The sequence below is a fragment of the Megalops cyprinoides genome, chromosome 6 (genome assembly GCF_013368585.1).
Source record: "Megalops cyprinoides isolate fMegCyp1 chromosome 6, fMegCyp1.pri, whole genome shotgun sequence".
Classification (NCBI taxonomy): Eukaryota; Metazoa; Chordata; class Actinopteri; order Elopiformes; family Megalopidae; genus Megalops; species Megalops cyprinoides.
In genome coordinates, this window is record NC_050588.1 from 4878690 (window position 1) to 4904310 (window position 25621).

The window sequence follows — 25621 nt, forward strand, 5'->3', positions numbered from 1 at the left end:
TAGAGGGGCTTGTGGAACGATGTAGACACAGGCGTATCCATACTGAGAGATCAACACATACAGACCTTATATGACACGCTGACACACACTTCATAACAAACACACATACTGTACACATGCATGCACACAAAGAGGAGATCAGGTGTGAGAAAGAATTATAAAGCAAATGAAAAATACTTTATTTCTCTTTTCCTTAAGTACATAAAAACAAGGCTACCTACAGTACAAGTTCAATGCTATGGAAAATTCTTGAGTTTCTTTTTGTTTCCTGTTGTAGTATTGAACTGTCTAAAATAATCCTTTCAGTCACTGAAGATCCTCAGCAACATGATACTGAAAGAACAGCTAAACACAATTCCTTATATACACTTAGGAGTCACAATAACAAAGTATATTTTTCACAGTAACGATAAAGCATAAGCACAGTTTCAAATTTTTTGTGGCTGGCTGAGATTAATAGATTGTAAGGAGACAAAACAGGTAAAGCATGGGGGGGGGGGGGGGGGGGGGCTGCCATCATCAACTGGCAACCAAAAAGGAAAAATAAACACATCCTTTTTTTATTTAAATAACACACTGTGTTGCTATGAATGTGAGGTTACAAAGAGAATGTGACATTGCATTTGGAAGCATTCTCGCGTATTCATTTCTTGGAATTACACACAGTTAGGAGACAGACAAACCCACGGAATCACTGCATGTGTTAACAGTGTATCATGAAGAGACATAATTAACAGTAATGCTCAGAGTCATCCTTATCCTCTGATTAAACCAGAATGACCTACACTCAGTAGACACAGGGCTTTAAAATTCAACACTTCTTTCTCATGTTGACCGATTATAAGAACCGTAAAACAAGATAAATTTGGCAGGTAGTTTTCACAATTTACTTTCAATTTATTTCCACAGTATACCCCCAAATTATCCGTAGTGCTTCTAACTACTCACTGCCATCACTAACAAGGGCAAACATTCTGCCTTAGAAATGCGCATAGATGTGGCATACCCACAGTTAAAAGCTATGCTGCCTCAAATATCTTGTTTTACAAGATTTTCAAAAGTTTTATTGGGGTAGGCCCAGAGAAAAACAGAAATTACCTAAAAGCCAAAACAAATGATTATCTAACCTTTCTGACTAGAATTTGACTAGAGACATTTCACAGGGTCATACTGATGTCATACAATATTGTGTAACATTGGGTGGACAAACATACATAAAATGGCTCATTGTACAACTGAAACATGAGTGCCTACTTAACAAAGCAAGAAAATGGGGTACAAATAGGACTAGCAAATACAGGGAACCACACAAAATACATATTTGCATCCACCATTATCAAACCAATACGAATACTCACATGACTAAAAGTATTGCACATATTTTTCTCTCTCTCTCACACACACACACACACACAAACTCACTTCACAGTTTTACCATGGTTTAGGCTGACTGCCGCTCACAGCTTTACTGCCTACTGCTTAGACCCTGATTCAATCCAACTGCAATGTTCTGTCTTTAAATTTGGGTAAATATGAGTAAGCTTTACTTTTTTCTGATATTTAAGCAACATTATGATTTTGGTGATTTTGGTGACCTCTGAAAATGATTTCCAGTAAGAACTGGAAACAGAAATTATTTATTAAAATGGACACAGTAAATTGAGGTTAGGCTGAATCTGGGCCTTAGTTCCTACTGTAAAGCACCACTTTTTCCTTCTGTATTGTACATAAACAACATTTGGTGCATTACACCAAATAATAACATTGATGTCAAATGCATAGAAGTAGTTCTGTAAAAAATTGTTTAGTTTCTTTAGGATCTTAGTTTGAAAGGGGCAATCATCTGCCTAAGGCATCTTGATCTGAATAAATGCTGAAATTCTCCCTCTCCTGCCTATGGTTGCCCTTAACTAGGCTCACCTGCACTGATCTGAGAAGACTACAAATAAGAGAAACAGCATTCACAAGATGACAAGCTCAGAAAAAATAACTGGGACAGTAAGAACAGGTTCATGAAACTGGGGAGTGTGCGCATTACAGACAGGAAGTGCCCACAGGTGAACTTCCTGTCAAGGCAAGAATGGTCTCTAACTAGAGACAGTAAGAGGAAACAACACTCCAGCCACAAAATTTTTTCAACATCATCCAGGCTTGGTTTGGACAAGTGTCTAAAACCATGCCTAAATTTCTCAGAAGGCATACGGGTGGGAGACAGTGCGGGAGAAGGGTCCTGAATCTCAGTGAGGCCTCACTCCCTTTTCTTTTAATTTTGCATAACAAAGCCTTTTTAAAATGATTTTTTTGGCAACAACTCCCATCACCTCTCCCAACAATTCCAACATTAGTCCTCCTCACAAACAAGGAAACATACAGAATTGGTCCCCAATGTAAAAGATGTACCCATGAGGCTGCGTATTCTCTACAGCCTCCGTCTGCAGTTCTTCCAATGTCCAAACTGCAGGTTCTGTCAAGCTTGCCGGATAGGTTCCCCTACTCCTCCTGTTCCTATAAGGATGTGACAAGGGTTGCCTCTGTTCCAATGTGAAGCTGCCGCTGGAATCATTCTTCAAGGAGCCAGCAGTCTTTGGTGGGTCGAAATGGTCTCGGGTACATGAGACAGCGGAATGTCACTGAATCTTCGAAAGCCCATTGGCTAGCAGGAGCTTGAACGGGACCGTGGAGCGGCACACAGTCAAAGGCAGTTTATGGAGACCTGTGGAGAGAGTTGGCCGTGAGGATTGACACTAGCAGTAAACATGCCTACAATCAGTCCAAAATAAAACCAGAGCTTGTTCAAGGCCCCTCTAACTTTAAAAGAAAGCCAGAGTCACCCATGAGTGGACATTCAAGCTCCTTGTGAGATGCACCTGTAGGTTGCTTGGCTGCCATGTATCTGTTCAAGAGTCTTTGCATTGCTAAGTATGCACGGACATGGACACACCCAGACAGACAGACAAAAACAGACAAATGTGACTGCAATGCACTGCTGGCCTGTGTGGCCAAGGTGGTAAAAAGGGGTAAGAGTGGGGAAAAGGACAGACAGGGAAAGCATTGATGAGGTTTTCTACAGTGCAACGCAAAAGATGCAAAGCCCCAGCTGAAAATACAGGCTGCACAGAAGCGGAAGATGAAGAATTTATTGAGCCGTGGGAAAACCACAGGGGTATGTTTAACCCATCGGCAGACACGTATCACAAGACCCAACATAATTATCTTAAGAGGAAATGAGTAGCCTAACAGACACTGCTGGCATCCTTGCCCGTCCTTGAGTTGCAGTGACCACTTCATTATCAAACTGGCTAACATCTGTCACCAGTGAGCAGTGTCACATGACTCTGGAATCATTACTGGGCCATGAGGTGGTCATGCCCAGTACGATTCCCCAATTTCTGCCATAGCCCACTCATACTGTGTCAGGCATACTCGCAGCGTGCTTGCTTGTAATTTCCAAGAATCTTTATGTATCAGCTGGGCCAGGGGCGATTCTAGGATCAGACCTTTAGGAGGGCTCAGCCCCTAATGAGAATGTAACATGCATACAGTGCCTTGCAAAAGTGTTCAACCCCCCTGCTAAGTCACTCATTTCACTGGATAACAATTAATACATTAATATTTTTCTACATATGAAATTTTAATTTAGACTCTAAAAAGAGTCTAAAATCTCCAATGGACTGGGATTTGGGGAAAAGCTGTAGAAGTGCTTCACACAGAGGCGTTCTCAGGTCTGCAGAGATTACGTGAGCGTGTGTCTTGTGCATGATAGGCCAGTTTGCTTGCATGGGGTGGAAGTACAAAGCTCATGTGATCAGTTCAGTAGCTGGGCTTGCACTGCCCCCAGAGGCCCTCCCATCAGCTCTGTCTTTTCCTCAGAGAATGTTTTTCCTCATGGAAAATGCCCCACAGACTCACTTTGCTTGGATACACTGTATATTTATACTGTGCTTGCAGCAAGACACATACACAAAGAATATCAGACTCAGACTACCATGCCAAGGGATATCTCAATGCATAATGCACAATTACCTTGGTTCCCCCAGAATTCCTGGCACTCTGTGTGTGTGTGTGTGTGTGTGTGTGTGTGTGTGTGTGTGTGTGTGTGTGTGTGTGTGTGTGTGTGTGTGTGTGTGTGTGTGTATGACTGCGTGTCCATGTGCATGTGTGTATGCGTGTATATGTGTATGTGTGTATGTGTCTGTGTATGTATACATGCATGTGCATGTGCATAGGTGTGTATGTGATTTGAATGTATGTATGTGTATTTAAATGTGTGTGTCTGTGAGGGAAAGAGAGTGACAGACTGACCAAAGGCACGGATGAGCTCTCTCTGCACGGCCCAGGTGACAGTGTTGATGAGGCAGGCAGTGGTGAGCCCTGCAAACAGCATGTTGTACAGGAAGATGATGTGGAAGTTTCCCAGCCAGTTGTAGCGTCCAAAGTCTCCTAGCAAGTCAAACCTTGTGATCCCTGAGACAGGAAAAAAATTATAAGAAAATAAAAAAAGTTTACAATTTTACTATAAACATATACTCAGCACTGCGCTTTACAGCAGATGAGGCCAGGACTGTATTCAACAGGAAAACATACTGTGGGTTGGCTTTGAAATAGAAATTTTGGCATTGCTGTATCAGATTCTGTGCCTTAATAGAATTTAATATTATTTTTATCTGTCTTTTATGTAATACAACTAAAAAACAGCAGGAATATATCAGAGATATTATTAGTTATATTCCATATTCTTCTACATTCTTTCCAGCAAAGACAAGTCAATTAAACTTGAAACATGCCATCCTCATTCAATTGGGACACAGATGATAGCTGTGCTTGACACACCCACAGAACTACCTCCACACCCTGTTAAAGAACAGAAGAGTGACACCAGTGCTTTACTGTCTTCTTCCTCTTGGTGTTAGCTTTCATTTTCAGTCAAGTTGTATTTTCCTCTCAATTTTCCTCTCAATCCACCAAGTGGCCACTGGTACTGCACACTGTTTGAAGTCATGCTTAGACTGAATCCAGCTATTGGTTAAATCAAACTTGGCACCCCAATCATTCAGCAAGCCCTTATCAGATTTCAGAAAGGCTTACCCAAAGTCCTGGAGAAGACTGGCAGAGCTGAGCTAAGAACCAGCAGGGATACGCAGTTCCCAATGATCTGAGGATAGGAATGGTGTCAGCGTTAGAGTTTGGTAGAGGCTGCAGGAGCTACATAGCCTGAAAGAGGTGTTGTTGTCTATGCCAGTGCAAGGTGCACATACCTGCGTCAGGGTGGTGTCCTGAGAGCGAGGCAGCAGCCCTGTGAATAGAGGCGAGCTGTAGAATCCCACCACCGACGACACCATCAGGTATCTGACGCCACGCTAAGGACTGTGTACACCCCACCCCGAGAGCACCCTGACACTGCTCAAAGGAGCACACATGCACCCTCATGGACACACACTGCACTAAGGAACACACACAGAAACAAACTGTGCTAAGGAACGCACACACTTCACACACAGACACACACCAGGCAGAGGAACACACACTCCACACACAGAGACACACTGCCCTACAGAACACACACAGATGCACACCGTGCTAAGGACCACACACATTCCAGACAGTTTACACTGTTAGACAGGCACACGCCATTACAAATCAAACACACCACCACCTCATGGGCAATCATTAGCTGTTAAGGGTCAAACACACAAGACGACTCAAAAACATTAAAAAACAACAGCAGCGCACAGAGACACACTTATGCAACAGCATATACAAACACCATAGGACAAAAGTTACTCTAAGGCACTAGTATGCACACAGATGCAGAACAGAGCTTACTGTACACTGGCATACACTCACACACAAAGGCAGCTGGACCGCATTACCAAGCGAAAGGATACAGGATGAGGACGACCTGCACAGTTGCTCCCAGAGAGCCAAACATGGAGAAGGAGGCAGCGCCCAGGAGGGGATGCTGAAGGGGGCAGGGAGGAGAGAAGGTTTTCCTTCAGTTGGGTAAAGCAGAACCTTTCACCACGGAGTATATCAAACCCTAGGGCTATGTCCAGCAGCCACTGGGGGACACATGGTAGTGATACCACACATTTCACAAAAATGCAGTTTTCCTCATCACACCCCATGTCAGGATGGTCCTATGCAACAAGACAGACTTTTTTGTTTGATTTCACACGACTGAAATCTTGAGATTCCCAAATCTCTGCACTTGTTCTCCAATGTGTGCAAAATATTTTCTGTGTAAAAACAAAAGAAGGGCCCCAAAATGGATTAATTTACCATTTTCATGTAGAAAACACTTTATACTTCCTACATCTATTGTGGCCTGTGTTCGGAAAAGGTGAAGGTGTCGATATGATAAAGTTGACTGTGTGTAGCAGGGTGCAGTTTTACAGTGAGGAATAGAGGTCAGTCAAGGGGTGACACATCAGTGTGTGACAAGTAGGCAGTGCACGTCAATCACCTCCATTCCACGAGGCATTGCCGTGTCATCAAACAGCAGCTCCAGGACATGGAAGCAAACCATCAGCACACACACCACCTGAGAGAAGCAGAAAAGCTATCAGTACACACACCACCTGAGAGAAGGAGACATGTTATCAGTACACACACCATCAGTACACACACCACCTGAGAGAAGCAGAAAAGCTATCAGTACACACACCACCTGAGAGAAGCAAACATAATCATTTATTATCAGGTGGTGATATCCCACAATTTCTCTTCAACAATGGAACAGGTTTTATATTATAACAAGTTTTATATTATCCATTTGGTCAGCAAACATCTGCATCCTGGAGATCATGCAATGCTTGCAATTCTACACATTCTGATCTGCCAGGGTCAATTCAGTCTGTTTTGGAAATGGATTGAAACTCCATTCGTTAAAAGAAAATTTTCAGATAAAATGATGGTTAATTTTCAGTTCATTCCCTGAACTGACTCAACTGAAATGGCAATGACCCCGACCCTGTAAACCACATTTACACAGTACTGTATTTTCCTGGAGGAAATTCAAGTAAAAATGGCTTGGATTGGTACCGTGGTGACTGTCCCACTTGGGATTCACAGACATGACTAACAGGTGACCCACGTCCTCTACCTGCTACACAACATGTTGTAAATGAAGTTCAAGCCCTTGTATGTCTGACAGGAAGTGATGTGGCCTTACCGTGAGAGCCAACAGCAGCAGCATGGCCAGTGGGTAACCCAAGTTACGCTGCCACGGTGACGCTCTCCTCCGCATCTCTGAGTGAGAGGAAGAGCAAAAGAGAAAGAAGACATGAGGACGATGCGTCCTGTCTGTTGCCACTGCTTGGATTGTTTCACTGGCCTCGTATCTTACCCAGGGCAATACGTTTGGCTTGGATTGAGAGAAACTGCTTCCTCAAAACTTCCACATTGAGGTTGATCCAACAGGATGTACCATCTGGACATAACAGAGAGAGACAGAGAGAAAGAGATCACTGTGATGGACAGATGCTGTCAGAAGAGAGACTCCAGTGCATATACGCTTGTCCAGTTGACAAGCGGGCTGTAACCTCAGTCACCCGGCGGTCACTCACTGGTCAACTTCCTGGCCAGAGAGGCTTCCTCAAATGCTGCGCAGCTCACCGTCTCATCCACGTCTTCCAACAGCTGGGAAGGAGAGACGGGAAACCTTCAGAGGACACCGGGCACAATGGGACACACTGACGGGCGAGACCGAATCACGGACAGGGAGGTGCGGCTGGGCAGACACTCACCCGCGGCTTGACCAGCAGGTTCCCCGTGACGCTGAACATGCGAGACAACCCGAACGGTGTGCACACTGAGGGGAGGAAGCTACTGTGAGTCGCAGTCCAGCAGCCCATTGTCAAACTACTGCCAGCTATATGTGAGAAAGAGGGGCAGGGTACTCACACAGCAGTAGCAAGACTCCAAACAGCGAAATGCCGGAGTACAGATAGGGCAGGTAATACTCCCACAGGTCTAAGAGAGAGACAAAGACAGGGGGAGAGAGAGAGGCAGAGACAGAAAGAATAGTTTGGTACAGAGGGACCCTTGGCCATTGTTTTTGCTCTGCTGGGATTACAGTATTCTAATCAGCAAAAATACAGTGTAGGTCATTTATTACATCCACTCAAGTACATTTTAAAGAAATTCAGTTGGAGAGAGTCAGAACATGTCTCATGTCTGTTGTGTGAAGTGAAAGGAACAGAATGAGAAAGAAAGACAGGATTAAAAAGTTCCACAGACGCTGAAGTGGGAGACAGACAAAGAATTTGGCTGAGAGACATGATCAGACTAAAATACAGGGGAGGCTCACTCTGGAGACAGACGGGAGACAGACAGGAGACAGTGGTGAGACAGAGGGGAGACAGACAGAAGGCATAGGTGAGACAGAGGGGAGAGAGGGCACAGATGGGGGACAGAGGGCACAGAGCAGATCCAGTTTGGGTCTGCTCACCATACAGACTCTCCATGGCAGAGGAGTGGTTCAGGAGGGCCGACGCCACCCACACTATCCCCAGCACCAGCATGGTGAGGAGCAGCAGCACCACTGCCGTCTCGTACACGCGACCCATCACGCCCTGTACAGGGAACAGCACGCCCGTCAGACATGTACATGCACACACATGCACACATACGCATGTGCGCACACACACGCGCGCGCACGCATTCAGTCTGCCACATCCAAGTACACTGGGATGCATAGCTTTAATTCAGTTGTGTATCTTGTTCACAGGGAGAGAAACATTGTGTTGAAAAGGTATAACGCCTTCCATTACACATTCGCACAGGTGCTTTGTTTAGCTAGCTAACCTGTGGCCTGCACTGACAGAACCCACTTCTTAAAAACTAAATATCTGTAATGTAGTTTGACAGTCCGAGTCCTGGTTCGGATAAGTGATCAGCGCTGAAATTCATTTTTCCAAGTTAGTGTGATACCCCTCTTGCCCTCTCTTGGCTATACAGCGTCAGATCTTATGTACAGTGATTACAGTCGCTGTTTTTTTTCCACAGTGATGATGCAGGGGAAGCCTTGGTACCTTTTTGGAGCCCACAAAGCCCTCGGACTCGGTGAAGAAGTAGGCGAAGGGCAGGAGGAAGACCAAGGATAGGTTGGAGAGTAGGAAGACTAGATTCCACAGCCCTGTAAAGGAAGGAGAGACAACATCAGTATGGTGTTCAGCAAGGGAGTCACATTTAGTCTGGAAATAATAATACTGCGTACAAACAAATGTCAGTAAAGGCACACAAGGTATTAACATTATGCTCCAGGCTTACCACAGGACAATGATGAAAGTTCCACCATCAGCCACTAGGAGCAGCATTTATCTAGCTTTCCTTTCATGAACTGTGGAAGAAGTCCTTTTAGACTAGCTATGAATTATCTTAACATAAGCTTGGGAAAAATCCGGTGTGCATTTGGCCCTTACAATAGATAGAACTGTATGAGAAACTTTCAGTGGAGAGCCCCTCAGGCATTCGAAAGGCATGCTGGGTAGAGGCTGGGCCTTACCATGGATGAGGGAGCCATTGAGCCACTGCATGTAGTAGCTGTGGGGGAAGGAGAGCAGGACCTCATTGGACAGGATGGAAAAAGGGAGCAGCAGGACGGCGCCCACTGACACAGAGAGGGTAAATGTGCACAGCCAAAGCCTGAGAAGAGATAGAGGGATTACATTACATTCCATTACATTACATGCATTTAGCAGACACTCTTATACAGTGACTTCCATCATAACAGAGCATAAGTGTATCCATTCAGTTTAAACGGGCAACAGTGTCAGACCAGGTTCACAACACTTCCACACCAGTGAGTGTGTGCATAACATTATTCAAGCCCTAGCAGAGGTGAACCTATGCAATGTGAAAAAAGCCAAATATACTACAATACAACAGTCCTTAGAACATAAATTATAATATGTCATAATACTGCACATAAAATTAGCATCAAATGCAAGAAGTAGCAGGTGTTAAGGGGTGGGGATAGAAGTGGAACTGAGATGGAGAGAGATAGAGTCATTCACCCACACAGGCACACCCAGGTGGTCAGGCACAGAATACCAGTGTGAAAATGCAAAAAGAGTTCACTAACCAACATTACTATATTTATTTGCATAACAGATGATCTTAATGACAGTAACTCACATACAGCCTTGGGTTAAATACATAGTGCTGTATCTGAGCATCAGTTTCAGAATTTTTTCAGAATTTCAGAAGTTTCATTTTTACACATATTTTCAAATATAATGCTTTGTATTAAAGTATTTTTGTATTAGTAAAATACCTCAAGACATGCATAACACAACTAAAATCATTTTCATATAAATATCAATATCAAAAAAAATTGCAGATTTTCCTCCAAAATAAGTAATATTATTCATATCTGTTTTTACACAGATAAAACACCTCTTTATACAGAGATGTATAAATGTTAAAGTTGTGTTTGTTGTTATTGCACATAAATGTATAATATATATGCATTTTAGGATCCTTTGCATGTCAATAGTATGTCAAATAATTTCAGCACAATTTTTAAATATCGTCAAATACTTCAAATTTCAACATTTTATAAATGTATTTTCAATTAAATTCCTAAATTCAAAAACGTGTGTTAAATACATTTAAAAAAACAACAACAGAAACCTTAAGGATGTACTTGACCCAGGTTTGCCTTTTAGATTAATTCAGATTTAAGTAGGTCAAATTTTAAAGGAGTTCAGGTGAAGGAATTTCCACAACCATGTTGGCCTACTTGGAATGTAGACCTGCATATTCCTATCAACATCTGGCTGGGAACAAACTACACGTTGGTGTGAGGTGTTGCACTGTGAAAGGAAAACCTTCATTTTCATACTGGGGGGAGTTAGGAAATCCTCTACTTACGCAATTCTGTTGACAGTTGCATCTTCGTCGTCATCTGAAACAGCAACAGAAGAGAGCCATGAAGAGAGACTTCATGCAGATTTTGAGGATTTAAGTCAAGTTGGAGATCAATGTCTCATAACATTACATTCATTTAGCAGATGCTCTTATCCAGAGCAATCTCCAGCACAAATGAACAGAAGTGTATGAGCAATGGTGTTAGATCAGGCTAACAACACTCCCAGTCCCCTGAGGGGATCCTTTCATTTTTGCCGGTTTTGACTATGCAGGGGGACATCTTTATATTTAAACTCCCAGGCTAGTCTTTTTTTTTCCTGAATTGCTTAGCTGGACCCACCTCTATTTTCTTCCTATTAGCAGATTCACAGATCACAGCCTCAGACTTCAACAAACAGCACCACTCATTGTGCTTCATAATACCCACCTCCAGCCCATTCCAAATTATCCATTCAGGAGGACTGGCTTGGAGTGGCCTGAAATCATGTCAGCTGTACTTTAAGTGAAACAAGGTTTCCCCACTGAGGCTGTGATCTGGGAACATACCGTTTTTTTTTTTTTATTCCCTGTAGAACCACTGCATTTGTTACCTCTGAACTCAATGTCCCCTTCAGCTAACAGCTACTGCAGGGAAGACAAACAGGCTCACAACACTGTTTCAAAGAGGAGCTTGAAAGTACTCCTATGCCAGCAAAAAACATATGCAAAAATGTATTAAGTAAGAGATGTTTGACACCATCCCCCTGTCATGGAGGCTGTTATGGTGTTATGACTGCTAATAATCAGCCCAAAAGCATATACAGTTCCAGTGTGTTCTTTACAGACACAAGACAACCCAACAATTCAAACACATACAAAAACATGACTTGTTCCTGACCAGAATGACCAGTTCTGCAGACCACACAAAAGACAAAAGTCAAGTACACCTGAATGTACACTCTGCTAACACGAAAGTCCTCTCAGGGCATGCAGTAAATGACACAATGGAAGAGCACTAACAAAGATGAGTCCAGCTAACTAATACACAAAATATGCCTGACATGAATCGTCCTGAAAAATGACAAGAATGTTGAACGACAGGGAGGGGAGGGGGAATGCTTGGTCCTCGGGTCAGATATCTAACAGGAGGGGAGAACAGGAGTCTGTGGGGGAAGGCAAACATATAAAAACAGAGAAGGACAAGGAGAGGGAGTGTAGCCTGTGAGCCATATGCCTGAGAAACAAAGAAATGGACAGAAAGGCATACAAAGGTACAGGAAAAAACAAGTTACGTTTGGGAGATCACATGGAAATTTCACTGGTTGTAAAAACTGGTGTACAGAACCTATACAGCCTATGTTTGTGCGCACGAGGCGTACGAGAAAGAGAGGGAGAAGTGAGAGGAAAGAGGAGAAAGGAGCTGCAGAACTGGTGGAATGCACGGCAACCTGTTTCCCCTCCCCAGCAAACATTGCGCAACAGACGCAGCCCTGTAAGGTCCAGATGCTTGAGGCGGTGCGTCAGCGCACTCGGGCTGAAAACGCTGCTGAGGACAGCTTTCTGAAAGCGAGGGAAACAACTTCAGCGGAGTGAGCCAAACCCGGGTGCTGCAATAAAGCCAGAGCTCTGTGGAGCTGCTCCAGCTGCTTCCAATCAACCTCATCAATTGTGTTTATTACATAAGAGGGGTGGCGCTGGGGCCAGTTTCCCCTCAGAGGATATAGGCTTCAACGTCCACTGATATAAACTGGAGTGGAACATAAAGTGATATTGTGGTTACAGTTTAGGCTGTTCAGATCGTGGCAAACTGCCTGCTGAGCTGGAGCCGAAGCTCTTCGCTTACAATTCGAATACAGTTTTCATGTCTTCTCCCAAATACGTGCGGCTTATGAATAAGCATGCACACGTGCAGCCAAACAGCGTGCCCCCATATCAAACGTGAGCAGAGATTTCAAGCACCACGCAAGAATGGTGCAATGAGAATGTTTTCATGCATTTTTTGGATTTGAGACTTTTTTTCTTTTTTGCGCAATCTCTAAAGTCGCTGTGCGTGTTCTACGCAGCAGCTTTGAGGCGAATGTGCTGGCTCCACTCCACTGGCCATTCTAAATCTTTTTACAACAAAACTCTGGACTTTGTGGGGCCAAGTTTAAAATGAGAACTCTTTCCGGCCCTGGAGCTCGCTGGAACTGTATGGTAGTGGGACATGGGAGCAGCAGGGCTGGCCCCTCACAAGGGGGCCGTTTTGCAGCTGACGGCGTGTCTGCAGGCCAGGGGTATTATTATCACAGAGGAACATTCCTCACGCCCCTCCAGTTCCCCTCTCTGCATGACAGACACGGGGGGATGGATGGGGGGGGGGGGCAGGGCAGTTACATAACAGCCTCAGTGTGCACTTCTGGTCAGTGTGTGGGACAGCGCTCTGTGCCCCAGGTGGAGGTTCTAAAGCAGTCGTGCACACGCCGGGGGCCCCCAGCAAAACGCGCCCCGGTATGCCGAAAATCTCAACATGGCCCTCCGAGCAGAAAGGAACAGCAACATGAGAGCCACAGCACAAAAGCACAATGCATGGCGAAAATCCAAGGGCTGAAACAAACACGCTTTGTATTAAAAGGCTGTCTTAGAGACAGTGCTACGTAAAACATGTGTGCGCGCGCGCACACACACACACACACACACATAAACACATATGCGCATTCACCCAAACACACACACACCTAAACACAAACATACGTACACATATGCGCACGCACCCACACACACACAAACACACACACACCCAAACACAAACACAAAAACACACATATACATATGCACACACACCCAAACACACACACATACACATATGTGCACGCACCCACACACAACCAAACACAAACACACACCCAAACACAAACACACACACACACAAACACACACACACACACACACACATATGCGCACACATCCACACACAACCAAACACACACACACACACAGAAAGTGTATGTAGATGCAGCTGTGCCACACTGTTGCTGTGATACATTCTCTGTTGTTTTGAGTAACCATCTCCTTTCTTTTTGCCCCCCCCCCAAAATTAGTCAGAGGAAAGATATGCCTCCGATTATGTGTTTTGACAGGTTATAGAGTTGCTCAGCATGATTCCTACATTTTAATTTCAAACTGCCACTCACCAGTTAAGGTAGCCTAACCCAGAGGCATGCGTGCACACACACACACACACACACACACACACACACATACCCTGCCCCTATACATACCAGTGACAAACTCTGCATTCTTCTTGAAGTGAGTGATGATGAGGTAGGAGACGATGTAGAGACAGACGAAGAGCAGGACGCAGATCTGCAGGACAAAATGACAAAGGACGTGGTTAAAATGGAAGTCATTTCACTCGCCTGACTCCTGCGACCGAACATATAGCTCAGGACATGGAGTCACCATGGAGGGGTGGGACAGAGATCATTTACTTTACTGGCTTTTCAGACTCCCCGGCGTCTCAGACACCCAAAACGCCAGCAGGAGTATCACCATTACAGGCTCTTTGTTGCTGCTGTGGCTGTTTCTCTGCAGGCATCAGTTCTCTTGTCAGTGGTATACAGTGCACACGAAGGGAAGGAGACCAAACGCTTGCATTTCAACATTGACTTCATTTTCTCCTCGAGGCTTGTGAAACAGGAAACTGAATATACGAGGGTGAAAAGCCCAATGAGAAAAAGCACAGCAACTCAGAGTCACAGATCAAGTTTGTCCACTGTAGTCTGTTGCAGCTAGGCCTTAACAGAGTGCACAGCAAATTTCTTGAAAGCATTTATATATTTGAGGATAAATGAAACCCGTTTCAAGTCACAAACATCAGACTTAACCAGGACTGTGACTGTTCCGTTATTTTGGACCTCTGTGAGTACCCCTTGAGCGAGAGCTCCAGAAAGCCAAGATTCCTGCTAACGTGCCTGTCCTTGCAAATCCCATGCGTCATAGCACAGTGTCAAAACAACCGCCAACCAAACATCTACTTGTCCCCTGTGTTCCTGCGCAAGCACAGCTATTCTGAGCCTGCTGGTCACAGTGGAAGAGATGCAAGAGCCTCACGAGGGACAGAGAGGAGAATGAAGGGTTGACACAGGGACAAGCAGACATGGTTTATGAGAGACAGGGGAAGGGGAAAAACAACAGAAATGGCACAAGCCCATCTGTGCAGTCAGTGAGCTGAGGCCTTAAAAGATCATTAAGTCAACATACATACATACATCCAAACATACAATTCATGAACGTATGGTCCACACAGAAATATCATGAGCACTTACAGATGGACACCATACTATGTGGCTGCACAATACGTGGCAAAATCTCAATCTAAACTGCCATCCCCTCTTCTGTGCTATGGGCACTACTAGCAGTTATCATGCTTCCCTTGATTCAAACGCAACAGAAAATCTGTTCAAGACCCCTGGTCTACAGAGGCTCACATGTCTAAATGTATTTGTGCATATAATGGTCACAACATGGCAGTAAGAATACTTTTCCCCCAGTGAATGGATAAAACCACAAGCCACCCAGACCTAGCTGGGGGGAAACACAAAAGGCAGAGTAGACACAAACGAAAGCCTGCAAATGAAAAGGACATATCAACACCATATCAGGTCACTGCATAAATCTGCACGGGCTGGAGGCTGGGAGGCTCAGGTTAAATCTGAGCGGCTGTCAGGCGGCCGGGGAGGTTGGCCATCGTCAGGACATGGGCGCGTTACAGGTGGGGTCCTCCTGTCCCTCAGAGGAGGGGAAAGCTGGGAAAAACAGACAATGAAGAGATGGAACAACAGGACAGCAAGCAGGAATTGAGGCGGCAGTGAACTAACAGCACTGTGGACAGATGGAAGCCAAGGATTAGCAGTTTATCTCTTGGAAAGAGAATGTGTGTGGGGGGGCTGAGTGGGGTTAGGGATTACGAGTGAAACTGATGAACTGCGTAAAAATCACAACCCATCCCAGGCAGAGTCAACATGCGGTCTCTCTACATGAGGATTCCACCAGATAGTTTTCTTTCCCAGTTGTAACTGTCATGTCCCGTCTAAACGAACCGCAATGTCATCCACTTCAAAATGGGTACAGACTAAGCTACAGCGGAAAAGCCCCACACATAGCATGCCTTCCACACAAACCATTTTCCCTGCGTTTGAAAAACAAGTCGCATTCCATGATAGGTGAATGTGCTTCTACACATTCTACCCTGTTCCCATAGAATTGTACTTGTGCAATTCTATTCCAGCTGCCATTAATGCATTGTTCCTTTTGCTGACGTTTGATTTGGAAGACTTGTTGTTTGCAGACAGAGCAAACAGCTCATGTCCATGATAATGCACTACGCATTAGTGTATTTCTAACATATTTCAATGAAAATTACTAACCCCTTTACTAATAGTGGGGGCAGTGTTCATCTTTTCACCAATGGCAGTCACATCTATGGCTCTTCACAGATGGATGACACAAACAAACTCGCAGTGCAAGTTCAGTTCTTGATGTCTTAACACAATTAGCCTCACCGTGTCAGGGTGGGGGGCTGTCAACATGTTATGTAACTGCATAACACAGGCCTGTCAAATGAAATGCACCATAACCTGACCTCTGCAACGGCTGAGTGGCGGGTCCCCCCCCAGCCTGGATCCATCAGCACACTCAGCTCGGTCAGTCAGCAGTGTTTCTCCAGAAACAGAATGACGAGACTCCGTATGAAACCTTGTTTTGCCAAAACAGCAGGGTTTTGTGGAGAGACTGAGACTGCTCTGTACAATGGCAATGGCAAGTCCTGGTTGAACCAGAGTGAATAAAATTTAAAATTCCCCTTGACAGCAGGACAAAACACAGTGTGAAAAGCACCACACACACCCCTGGAAAAAAAAGGGAGGGGGGGGTTCTGACACAGCATTTCACCCCACACTTTAAGATTACTCCAGAAGAAGTCAGATAACCCGTAGGGTACTAAGCTTTGCAAGAAAAAAAACAGTTTGGATCACTTCCCTGATCAACCAATTGATTACTTTTTGGACTGAAACCCACGCTGCTAATGACTGTTCAATGACAGGTCCTCATGCCTGTGGATCAGCATGGCCTCCAGAACCCCGACCCCCCCACGACCCCCACCCCCAAAAGTGTCTCGAATCAAACCTGACCAGAACTGCAACACTCTCAATCACATAATCTGCCACTGTCCCACAATGATTACACTGGTCTTGATTATTCAACACTTTTCCATCACTTAAGCAATGCAGCCATTAACATTCCACATGATTAAGATGTAACATGATTAAGTTGGTGTAATCACTTGGAAAACTGCAGTCACATAAATCAGATGCATCTGTATTCAGTCTCAACACTTCACGGTCTGTATCCACCCACACTGGGTCAATAATTAAGTTCCTTTAACTTGAGAGACTTCAGCACACTAACCAAGAATAAGTTCAAAGTCCTTAAAACAATCTGACAAGCATTAAACATTTACTCTTCTTATACCATGAGGCTTTGCTTGCATCTCCACTTGTTGCCTCTTCCTACTTTGTTGTACTCTCCTTCCTTGATCCATTCATGTGTTTGCCCAGTTTATTCTTTTTCAAGTAAAGTAAACTCCGCAAAGAAACCAAACAGAAGATAACAGATTTGATAAGCACCTTAAGACAGAGTGAAGTAGACAGAAATACCTATAGGCCATGGTGCTGAAACTCTGCAGGTGTGAGGCCTCATTTCCACTAGACCAAATCTGCCTGAGCCTCAGCGGAGCTTAGTCATCTCAAAAATGCCGATGTCAAAATATCAGCCACAAATTGCCGACGGCAACCCTCATGAGGGCCATTTCTTTGGGATGCAAATTTAGGGACTGCCTAAAGCACTGCATGCAACAAACACCGGCTCCCCCTAAAGGAAAAATACTTTGGTGCTTTTGTGTTTGCACACAGGCTGTGAGAGCAATTTTTGTTATGATAATTAGAATGAATTTTAATGTTAAGCGTCACAGTGTCACTAGGGCTACTTCTCTGAATGCACATTAGATATATTATTGTTCAGTGAACAGCCATGTGAATTGATTTTCTGTGTCAAACTTTGGCACAACGCTAAAACCACAGTCACTAATCTCACCAGTGACGTTTGGCTTTCAGCATCCTGACGTGCGGCTCATGCCTTTCCATGTACAGTACCCCTGGCACACCCACGCGAGGCCCTGTTATGTACTGAATGCCTGTCAGGCAGAACGTCAAAGTGATGCTGACGTTGTTTGAGCTTCATGTGTATATTTAGCCTTGTGTTTACATTCGAGTGGGGCGTGGGGTTAAACATGCAAATGAGCATTTAAAGTACAGCAACTACAGTAACCTACTTCCATGCCATTCTTTCATTTTTTTCCTTAATGAAAAGTCAGGACAAAGGGAGACTGAACGTGACAGTGGAAACCAGAATGTTAATGAATGTAGGCCACTGCGTTGGAGGGGGGTTACATAGGGGCATGTGTGGTCTTCCATTGGGAAACAGGCCCAAAGAGAGCGGGGACAATGGGAGTGTGACCAGACTGGCGCAGGGATTAAGCTACCCTGGCACAAAGCGGGCAGGGCTTCTCAGCTGGGATCATTCAACTTCCAGCAGCATGGGGATTTGAGTTTGCAGGGTGGGGGTGGGGGTTTAAAGTCCACAAGCTTGGCTCCTGCGTTTGGAGATGGGGGAACAGTGGGGGCGGGGTTGAGGGGTCAACCCGGGCTGCTTAATACCCAAAACAAGGCCCTTTCTGTCCCTGCTGCTGCCAGCCCCCTGGAGGACCGCTACCCGGCCTTAAACGTGTGGGGATGGCACAGATTACGGCATGCTGAGGTTAAGCACGAGGCAGAAAAATGCAGATTAAGCATTCCCATATAATCTGAGAGAGAGAGAGGGAGAGAGAGAACGTGCAACAATATGGACACAAAAATCCTACATTCTACATAACACAAAGCTTGGTAATCACCAACTGATTATCACAAAAATTCACTGTCTGAGTGACAAAGAGTACTAGTATTTCAAAGTGAAACCAAAATGTCAATTCTCTATTTTTAAAGCATAAAAACAGCAACAAAATGTGTATGAAATGATGCTCAATGAAATAAAATAATGCTAATTTCGTTCAATTCTAGTATTAGTCTATCATATACTGCTCTGACACTGTTTTGCTTCGTCTCTTGACTATTTTTCGATTGTTATTTCCAGAGGGAATGGAAAAACCAATGTTTAGAGCTTTGTGACAGTTCACCAAGAAAAATGCAAAAAATAAAATTTGGTTAAAACTTGATTCTTCTTTTTACATGAAGAATACATGAATACTAAACAGAAGGGCGGACTTGGACTTGTTCACTTCATTTAGCTGGCTACAGGCCTGCAGTCTCTGTAGGTGCACAATGTCCCAACCTCAGAGCAACAACTACCAACGCAAACTTTGCAACAGAGCCATGGAAGAGCCACCCTTCCCAGGACTTTGTCAAAGGGGTGCGACTGCATGTCTATCAGTGCAAATGTTTACTCAGGCGGAGATAGGATGGGAAAAAAAAAAAAAAAAGCGCCTCGATACGTGGCCTGGGGCCAGAAGTAACCTGCCTGTCAGGTTCGTCTCCTCGCACCTACCCACACAGTCCCTTATGGAGGGACCTCAGCATTGGGAGGACACCACGCCTCGGTCACTTTGCGAGGAAGGACTGTGCAAACAGCGTGTCTGTCCGGTGCCCCACTTCTACCTCCTGTCCTTGGCGGCGTCCTGTTCCAGCCCACGCTGACATCACAGAAGGGCACCTTCCCTGAATTTTCTGGCACAGGCTATTACCAGCCATTTATTTTCAGGCTGTGGCCTGGCTTAGATGTTCAGTATGGGGAACAATGCTACAGATAAGCATTACATCACATGAGCCTTTGTGAAAGACTCCCCAAACCAAAACGAAATATACTGTAATATGCCGAGAAATATGTTGTTCAGCACAAGTACACATTATGAGAACATATTGAATATATTAATGCAAAGCAGAAATATATTTCAGCACACCAAAATAGCAAGAATTTGTATAGTTTCAATATACAGATTTGAGCTACCAAATATATTCTCTAAAATACAGTATATTCTCAATTAGTGCTAGGCGGTATGACCATAAATTTGTATCACGGTAAATTTTCAGATTCTGGCAGTTTCACGGTATATCAGGTTTTTTTTTTTTTTGCGCATGACTGGGCTTTTATATAGGTCTGTGGTTTGTTCTGCTGTCAGGGGTACATAGAATATAAAAACATTTTCATTTCATCCTGTATATAATGAAGGCTTTGATTACTATAGGGTTTGCTTGGCCCCACAAAATGACGATATATGAAGGAATCAGTATGCATGAAACAGTTGCAGAATGTAAACAATTTTTATCGTGCAAACTGCAACGTAGTAAAAACAGAACTTAAAAAATAGATATGCCAACAACTTTAACATTGCTTCCTTTTCAAACCAAAATATTTTAAGATAGTTCTATAAACTATAACTGCAGACACAGCTCCTCTCTTGTGCATAAGTTCTTCTAGGGCATCTCCGGTCTCACTTTCTTCATCCTCCATCTTTGTTTTCTGTTCTTTAATCTACCGTAGCGAAGGAGCCCCTCCCAGCTGTTAACAGACTGTTATGCTACCTGTCTAGCTAGCGAGCTGTACCCAGTATGCCGTTCGGCGGTGTAATTTTGTAAACGTAAAATTATCAGCGTTACACAGTGGCAGCTGGTGAGCTGGAAACAGGGGAAGCAGAAAAACTAACTTTAAATCTTTAAATAACAATCTTTAATTAATAGACACCAATCGCGTAATTAGAATAAATGATTATGCTCGCGAAACACCGCAGATTGTCTGCTATTTTGTGTGCTATTGCGAAAGCTACAGCATGAGATTGTTTAACAAGGATGGCAGTTTGAATAATTAAGTGGCAAGTAATCCCAAAGCTTTCTCTTAAATGTTTCACATTATAGCTTTCTTGTGTTACAAAATTCAAATTACAAAACGAACTAAATTTAGTTAAATCGATTTAAATTACTGAGAATAAACTTTTAGGTTAGGTTGAGTGCAATGAACAACGTTTAGAACACAGACCTCACAAAAGCTGTGATGCGTCATGAGCATTTAACGTAATTTAAATCGATAAATGTCATCCTTGTTAATAAAACAATCTCATGTTGTAGCTTTCGCAAGCACACAAACTACAGACAATCTGCGTTTTAACCGAACACGAAGCGAGCGTTACGAGTGACAGGAACGCACGAAATGTCTACTGCAAATGGAGAATGGGCGGAGTTAATCGCGGCGAAACTGCGAGCGACGCGAAACGGGCGAGATGAGCGTTCGCTTCGGCTCGCTTTCGCCTGGCGAAAGCCAATCACCTTCAAGTAAGACTAGAATCCACGCCCCTCTCTTCAGCAACTTGCTAGCAGCGTTGGCTGCTTGCTGTTACGTGGCGCGAAATCCGCTTGTTCATTTTTCAGTCAAGCGATCAAACACGCGCGAGGAAAGCGAAGCGAAATTTCGCGTTCGGTTAAAACGCAGCTTTAGTTGTTTCAGCTATGCTACGGTATGGCGGTATATGGAAAATACATACCGTACGGGAAATTAAAACCGGTATACCGCCCAGCACGAATCTCAATATATAAATGTTGTCTCGGCCAAAGGTGAAAACCAGACATTCATTTCTGTCTGCAATTTTTCATGCTATTGATTTATGGAGCTGGCCAATTACTGAAGCAATTCTAGGTTAAGTACCTTGCTCAAGGGTGCAACAGTAGTGTCTCACTGGGGATTCAAACTAGAAACGTTCAAATTACTCCTTAACCCTAAACCACACCTCCATTGGTTTTCCAAGGATGTGTTACATAGGATTACACCATGTGGACTCGTATTTATGAGGATAAGCATTAACTAGACAGTAAAATCTGGGCTTGTGCTGTTGTGATCTGACCATCAGGTGAGGTCAAGGGCTTTATGGCTGAAACCCAATGAGAGAGCAGAAAATGTGTCCCAAACTACTAGACACTCCCTTATATTTACCATTAACACACAGGGGTCATGGGTTAAGTGGTGGTATTAGAACTAAGAGGTTTGTGTTGTGGTGCATGGCTACAGGACACTGAGTACCCCTGTTTCACAACTTCAGTGCACACCTTACACTAAAGGTGCACTGGAGGTGGAACAATAGTTGTCAGAGGGGGGGAGTTTGAGTGTGTGCGTGTCTGTATGCATGCATGTGTGTGTGTACCTCACACCCTTACACTACCATCAAATTCATCCCCTTTAAGAATCTGAGAGGAAAAAGGCTTCTGTCCCAGAAGCTGACAATGCTGCACAGACAACAGTGAAAGAGGCATGCCTAATCTTGCTAAGACACAGTGCCAATAATTCACTGCATACAACTTGATGATGGATTTACAAAAAAACATTTTCAAACTGTATTAGTTGATACCATGACATCTCCTTCCACTTTAGACTTAAACATGATCTTAAATTATTTTTATTTAATCAATAATGGATGTTTTTAATCAGGAACACAAGTGAAAGAAATCAAATAGCACAGACCCAATCCATTGGCTAATGACGATGACCATACAGTCATAAACTAAGAAAATTTACACCATGAGAAGAGTTATGTACTCACTCGACCTCTCTGAACCACACATGTACTGAATTACTGTCAGCACAGCCGCAGGCAGTACAGACGTACACACACACACGCACACACAAGCACTAGTTAGTCCTCCTCAATCAAAAGTATTGATCCCCATGAAAACACTGGCAAGCTGCATTTTAATTAAGAATCTAATTATACACTATTTACGAGCAGCTCCCCCACCCCACTCCATGGTAAAGCATTGAGCACCCTGTCCGTTTATGCAAGTGCCTGTATTTTTAGACTGACTGTGTGTGGAGGGTGAGGGGGGTGTATGTGCAATCGGGCAGAGGGGGCGACGCATGGAACTGTGTCAGAGAGCGCGGCTCACATAAAAAGGAAATAAAAGTCCCACCTAGGAACTGGTTTTTGGTGCATTTCCGCAGTCCTGCAGCTTGGGTTCCTCTGAAACTCCTATAGCATAGCATGGTGCGAGGAGCTGGCATGGCAGCTTGTTCCTCAATGAGAAAAAATACTGTTTCAAGTGATTTTGCCCTTACATTGTGTTCCACAAGCCTGTTCTGAGGTAATTCTCCTCAGGTGTGTCGCGACACAGCAAACTGAAGCCAAGCGCGCTCTGCCACAGAGCGGTGCTTTGTGACTGGACGTCCTCTTCAGCACCGCCGCCACTTTGCAGCTCTTAGGCAACTGTTTTGTGTATCAAATGTACCCCTGTCCTGCCCTGCAGGGCCACAGGTCATCCCCAGTGCCCTATTCTCAGTCTGCACTGGCACATGATTCAGCAGTCTGACCAGGTCACAGGCCATGCCACACACCACACCAGAATCAGCTGGTGTAACAGCGTTAAATGCTGTTTACATGATAACTACTCTTTGGACCAAAACGTTGTCCCATTGCTTAGTCTTTATAAGGTTATAAGGTGTGTGGGCTTTACTCATCTGTACTATCTTTACCCATCTTAACACTTAAGTGTGCCTGCCATGGCAAACATTTCTCTATATATGGGTCAGTTTGAAGCAATGCAGTCATTCCAGACAGTGGATGATAACTCTCCTGTAAAGTGTATGAACAGTGTCATTCAAATGTCCAACACAGTTTGCAGTGGAGTAATGGCAGTAAGACGCTGTGAAGAGCTCCTGCCATATACCAGTACCGCTTAAAGAGAAAAATGTGGGAACTTCTCTGACGCCTCTTGTCACTGAAACCTGGTGATAGCACCCCCCCCCCCCCATCCCTCCTTGGCGCAAGCTTCCTGAAGGACCATCAAAGCCTCAGGTGTGAGATGACGGACCCCAGTCCACTTCTGCTGGATTGACCATCTCTTACACACACACACACACACACACACAACCTCCTTCTCCTTAGCAATCCTAGTGTATTGCATGAGTACAGGTTTACTGCTTTGCTTGGAGGTGTCTCCTATTGGTTTTGCTGCCTTATCGTATTGCATGTGTTTAAAAAAGCTGAAATATTATAACAAAGAAATGCCAGATGTTATCAACCATTCGATGAAGAGCAGATACAGAACACAGCAAAGCATCAAATCCTATACTTGTAAGTACAAGGTAACTTGTAGGACCTGTTGGGAAATTATCTGAGGCAGTACTTCCAGGAGGACATTTGTAATGACAATATGGAGCAAATTAGGTGATGGAAAATATATAAAGCTTTTACTATTAAAATACAGTGACGACACTTCAGGGACGTGTCCAGAACTGCAATCGTAGCAAGATCCTTCCCAAATCAGCGATCTTTCACGAGAACATTTTGTACCCGGTGTTTTCAATGATCTTTTCAGCGAGCATTGCACCTTTCAAACCCCTTAAATGTTTATCAGAAAAATTGTAATATTTTGTTATTAGATCTACCATTTAATTGCTTTTGTTATAATTACATGGGATGCAAAAACCTGTATTTGTTAACTGTTGCATTTCCTTATTTGGCAGATAATTTGCTGACTAACATTTAAATGACCCCCAAATCCATCACGTTTTCCCTATCAGAAGAAAATCTGATTAGGCATGCGTTTACAAAGCAAATGAACGTGAGGGATTAGCAAAGGAAATAGACAAGGAATGTAAAATACAAGACTGCAAACAAGATATTTGCTCTATTTTCAGCTCTGCGTTACACTGCAACCTAAGAAAACCACGAGCACCGCTAAATAATCTGAGTGATAACTTGGTTATGTTGCACATTTCCTCGACAGCGAACAAGTAAACCACAATCAGTCGGGTAGTTACCATCAGTTAAAGTTACTCACTATAGTCTCTCGCACTCGGTCGTGGAATAGCTGCTCTCTAATCGACACGTCGTCTGCCTCCATCCTCCGAAAAACATATCGTGAGTCATGCACACGCTAAAGGCAAAATAAAAACGATTAAATATAAAGACGACCCTCAGTCCCCTTGAACACAGCCTAAAAGTCGTTGCGCCGTTCGCATCCGCTAGATAATAAGCTCAGTGCGCCCGCCAGTTAAATCTCCCCCAGCTGGCTGGCTACACTATCTTACCCCTACGTACTGCCCCAACTGAGATGACTGGCGTAGAATGAGCGTCTTGGGACTGGAAGTAGCTGGGGCGTGACGAGAGGCGTGTCTTGGTCTAAACAACTAAGAACAATAATCCTCTGATTCAGAATCGGCGTAAGTGTTTTCAGCAACACAGCTGGACCGAGGACTAGCCTTCAAACTGCTGGTTCTGGATCAGTTGCGGAGGCTCCGTCTACGCTTTCTATTAAGGGGCGTGGTTTTACGGAATATGGGCGGTTAAAATAAAGGTAAGACTGCCTAGGAGGGAGGAGAAATTGAGTTTGTTTTTACCGTGTGCCAAAGTTGTTGGCTAATTGAAGCATGTTCACGGCGGTGAGTCTGTAATGAATTTCGAAATGTATTTGCCTTTTTCCAGCCAAAGGGCACGCATTTCTAAACGTCCCGTGGCCTAGATTCGCAGCTGGCCGTGTGGCCAGCTTTATAATACGTTTAAAATACGTTATACGTTTATAAACCTCTTTGTCGAAAGTTAAGAAGTAAGCATTGGGAATTTGGGAAATGGCGTTTGAGATATGAAATACAGGGCTGAATGCAGTTTCAAGGATTTTATCTAAAATTGCTGCATTCAGTA

At 44.1% G+C, this 25621-nt stretch overlaps 1 protein-coding gene across 1 annotated transcript; it reads right to left on the minus strand.

Moving 5' to 3' along the window:
- Positions 1–507: 507 nt before the first annotated feature.
- On the minus strand, positions 508–25206 carry LOC118779809 (limb region 1 homolog-like protein). Its single transcript, XM_036532085.1, has 17 exons — positions 24762–25206; positions 14112–14196; positions 10876–10909; positions 9506–9645; positions 9033–9136; positions 8450–8573; positions 7903–7971; positions 7746–7810; positions 7566–7638; positions 7346–7429; positions 7172–7248; positions 6464–6541; positions 5886–5959; positions 5256–5346; positions 5086–5152; positions 4303–4464; positions 508–2713 (listed from the first exon to the last, which is right to left on the minus strand). Exons 1-17 carry the CDS (start codon positions 24822–24824, stop codon positions 2628–2630), a joined length of 1476 nt encoding a protein of 491 aa, XP_036387978.1. The 5' UTR covers positions 24825–25206; the 3' UTR covers positions 508–2627.
- Positions 25207–25621: the final 415 nt, after the last annotated feature.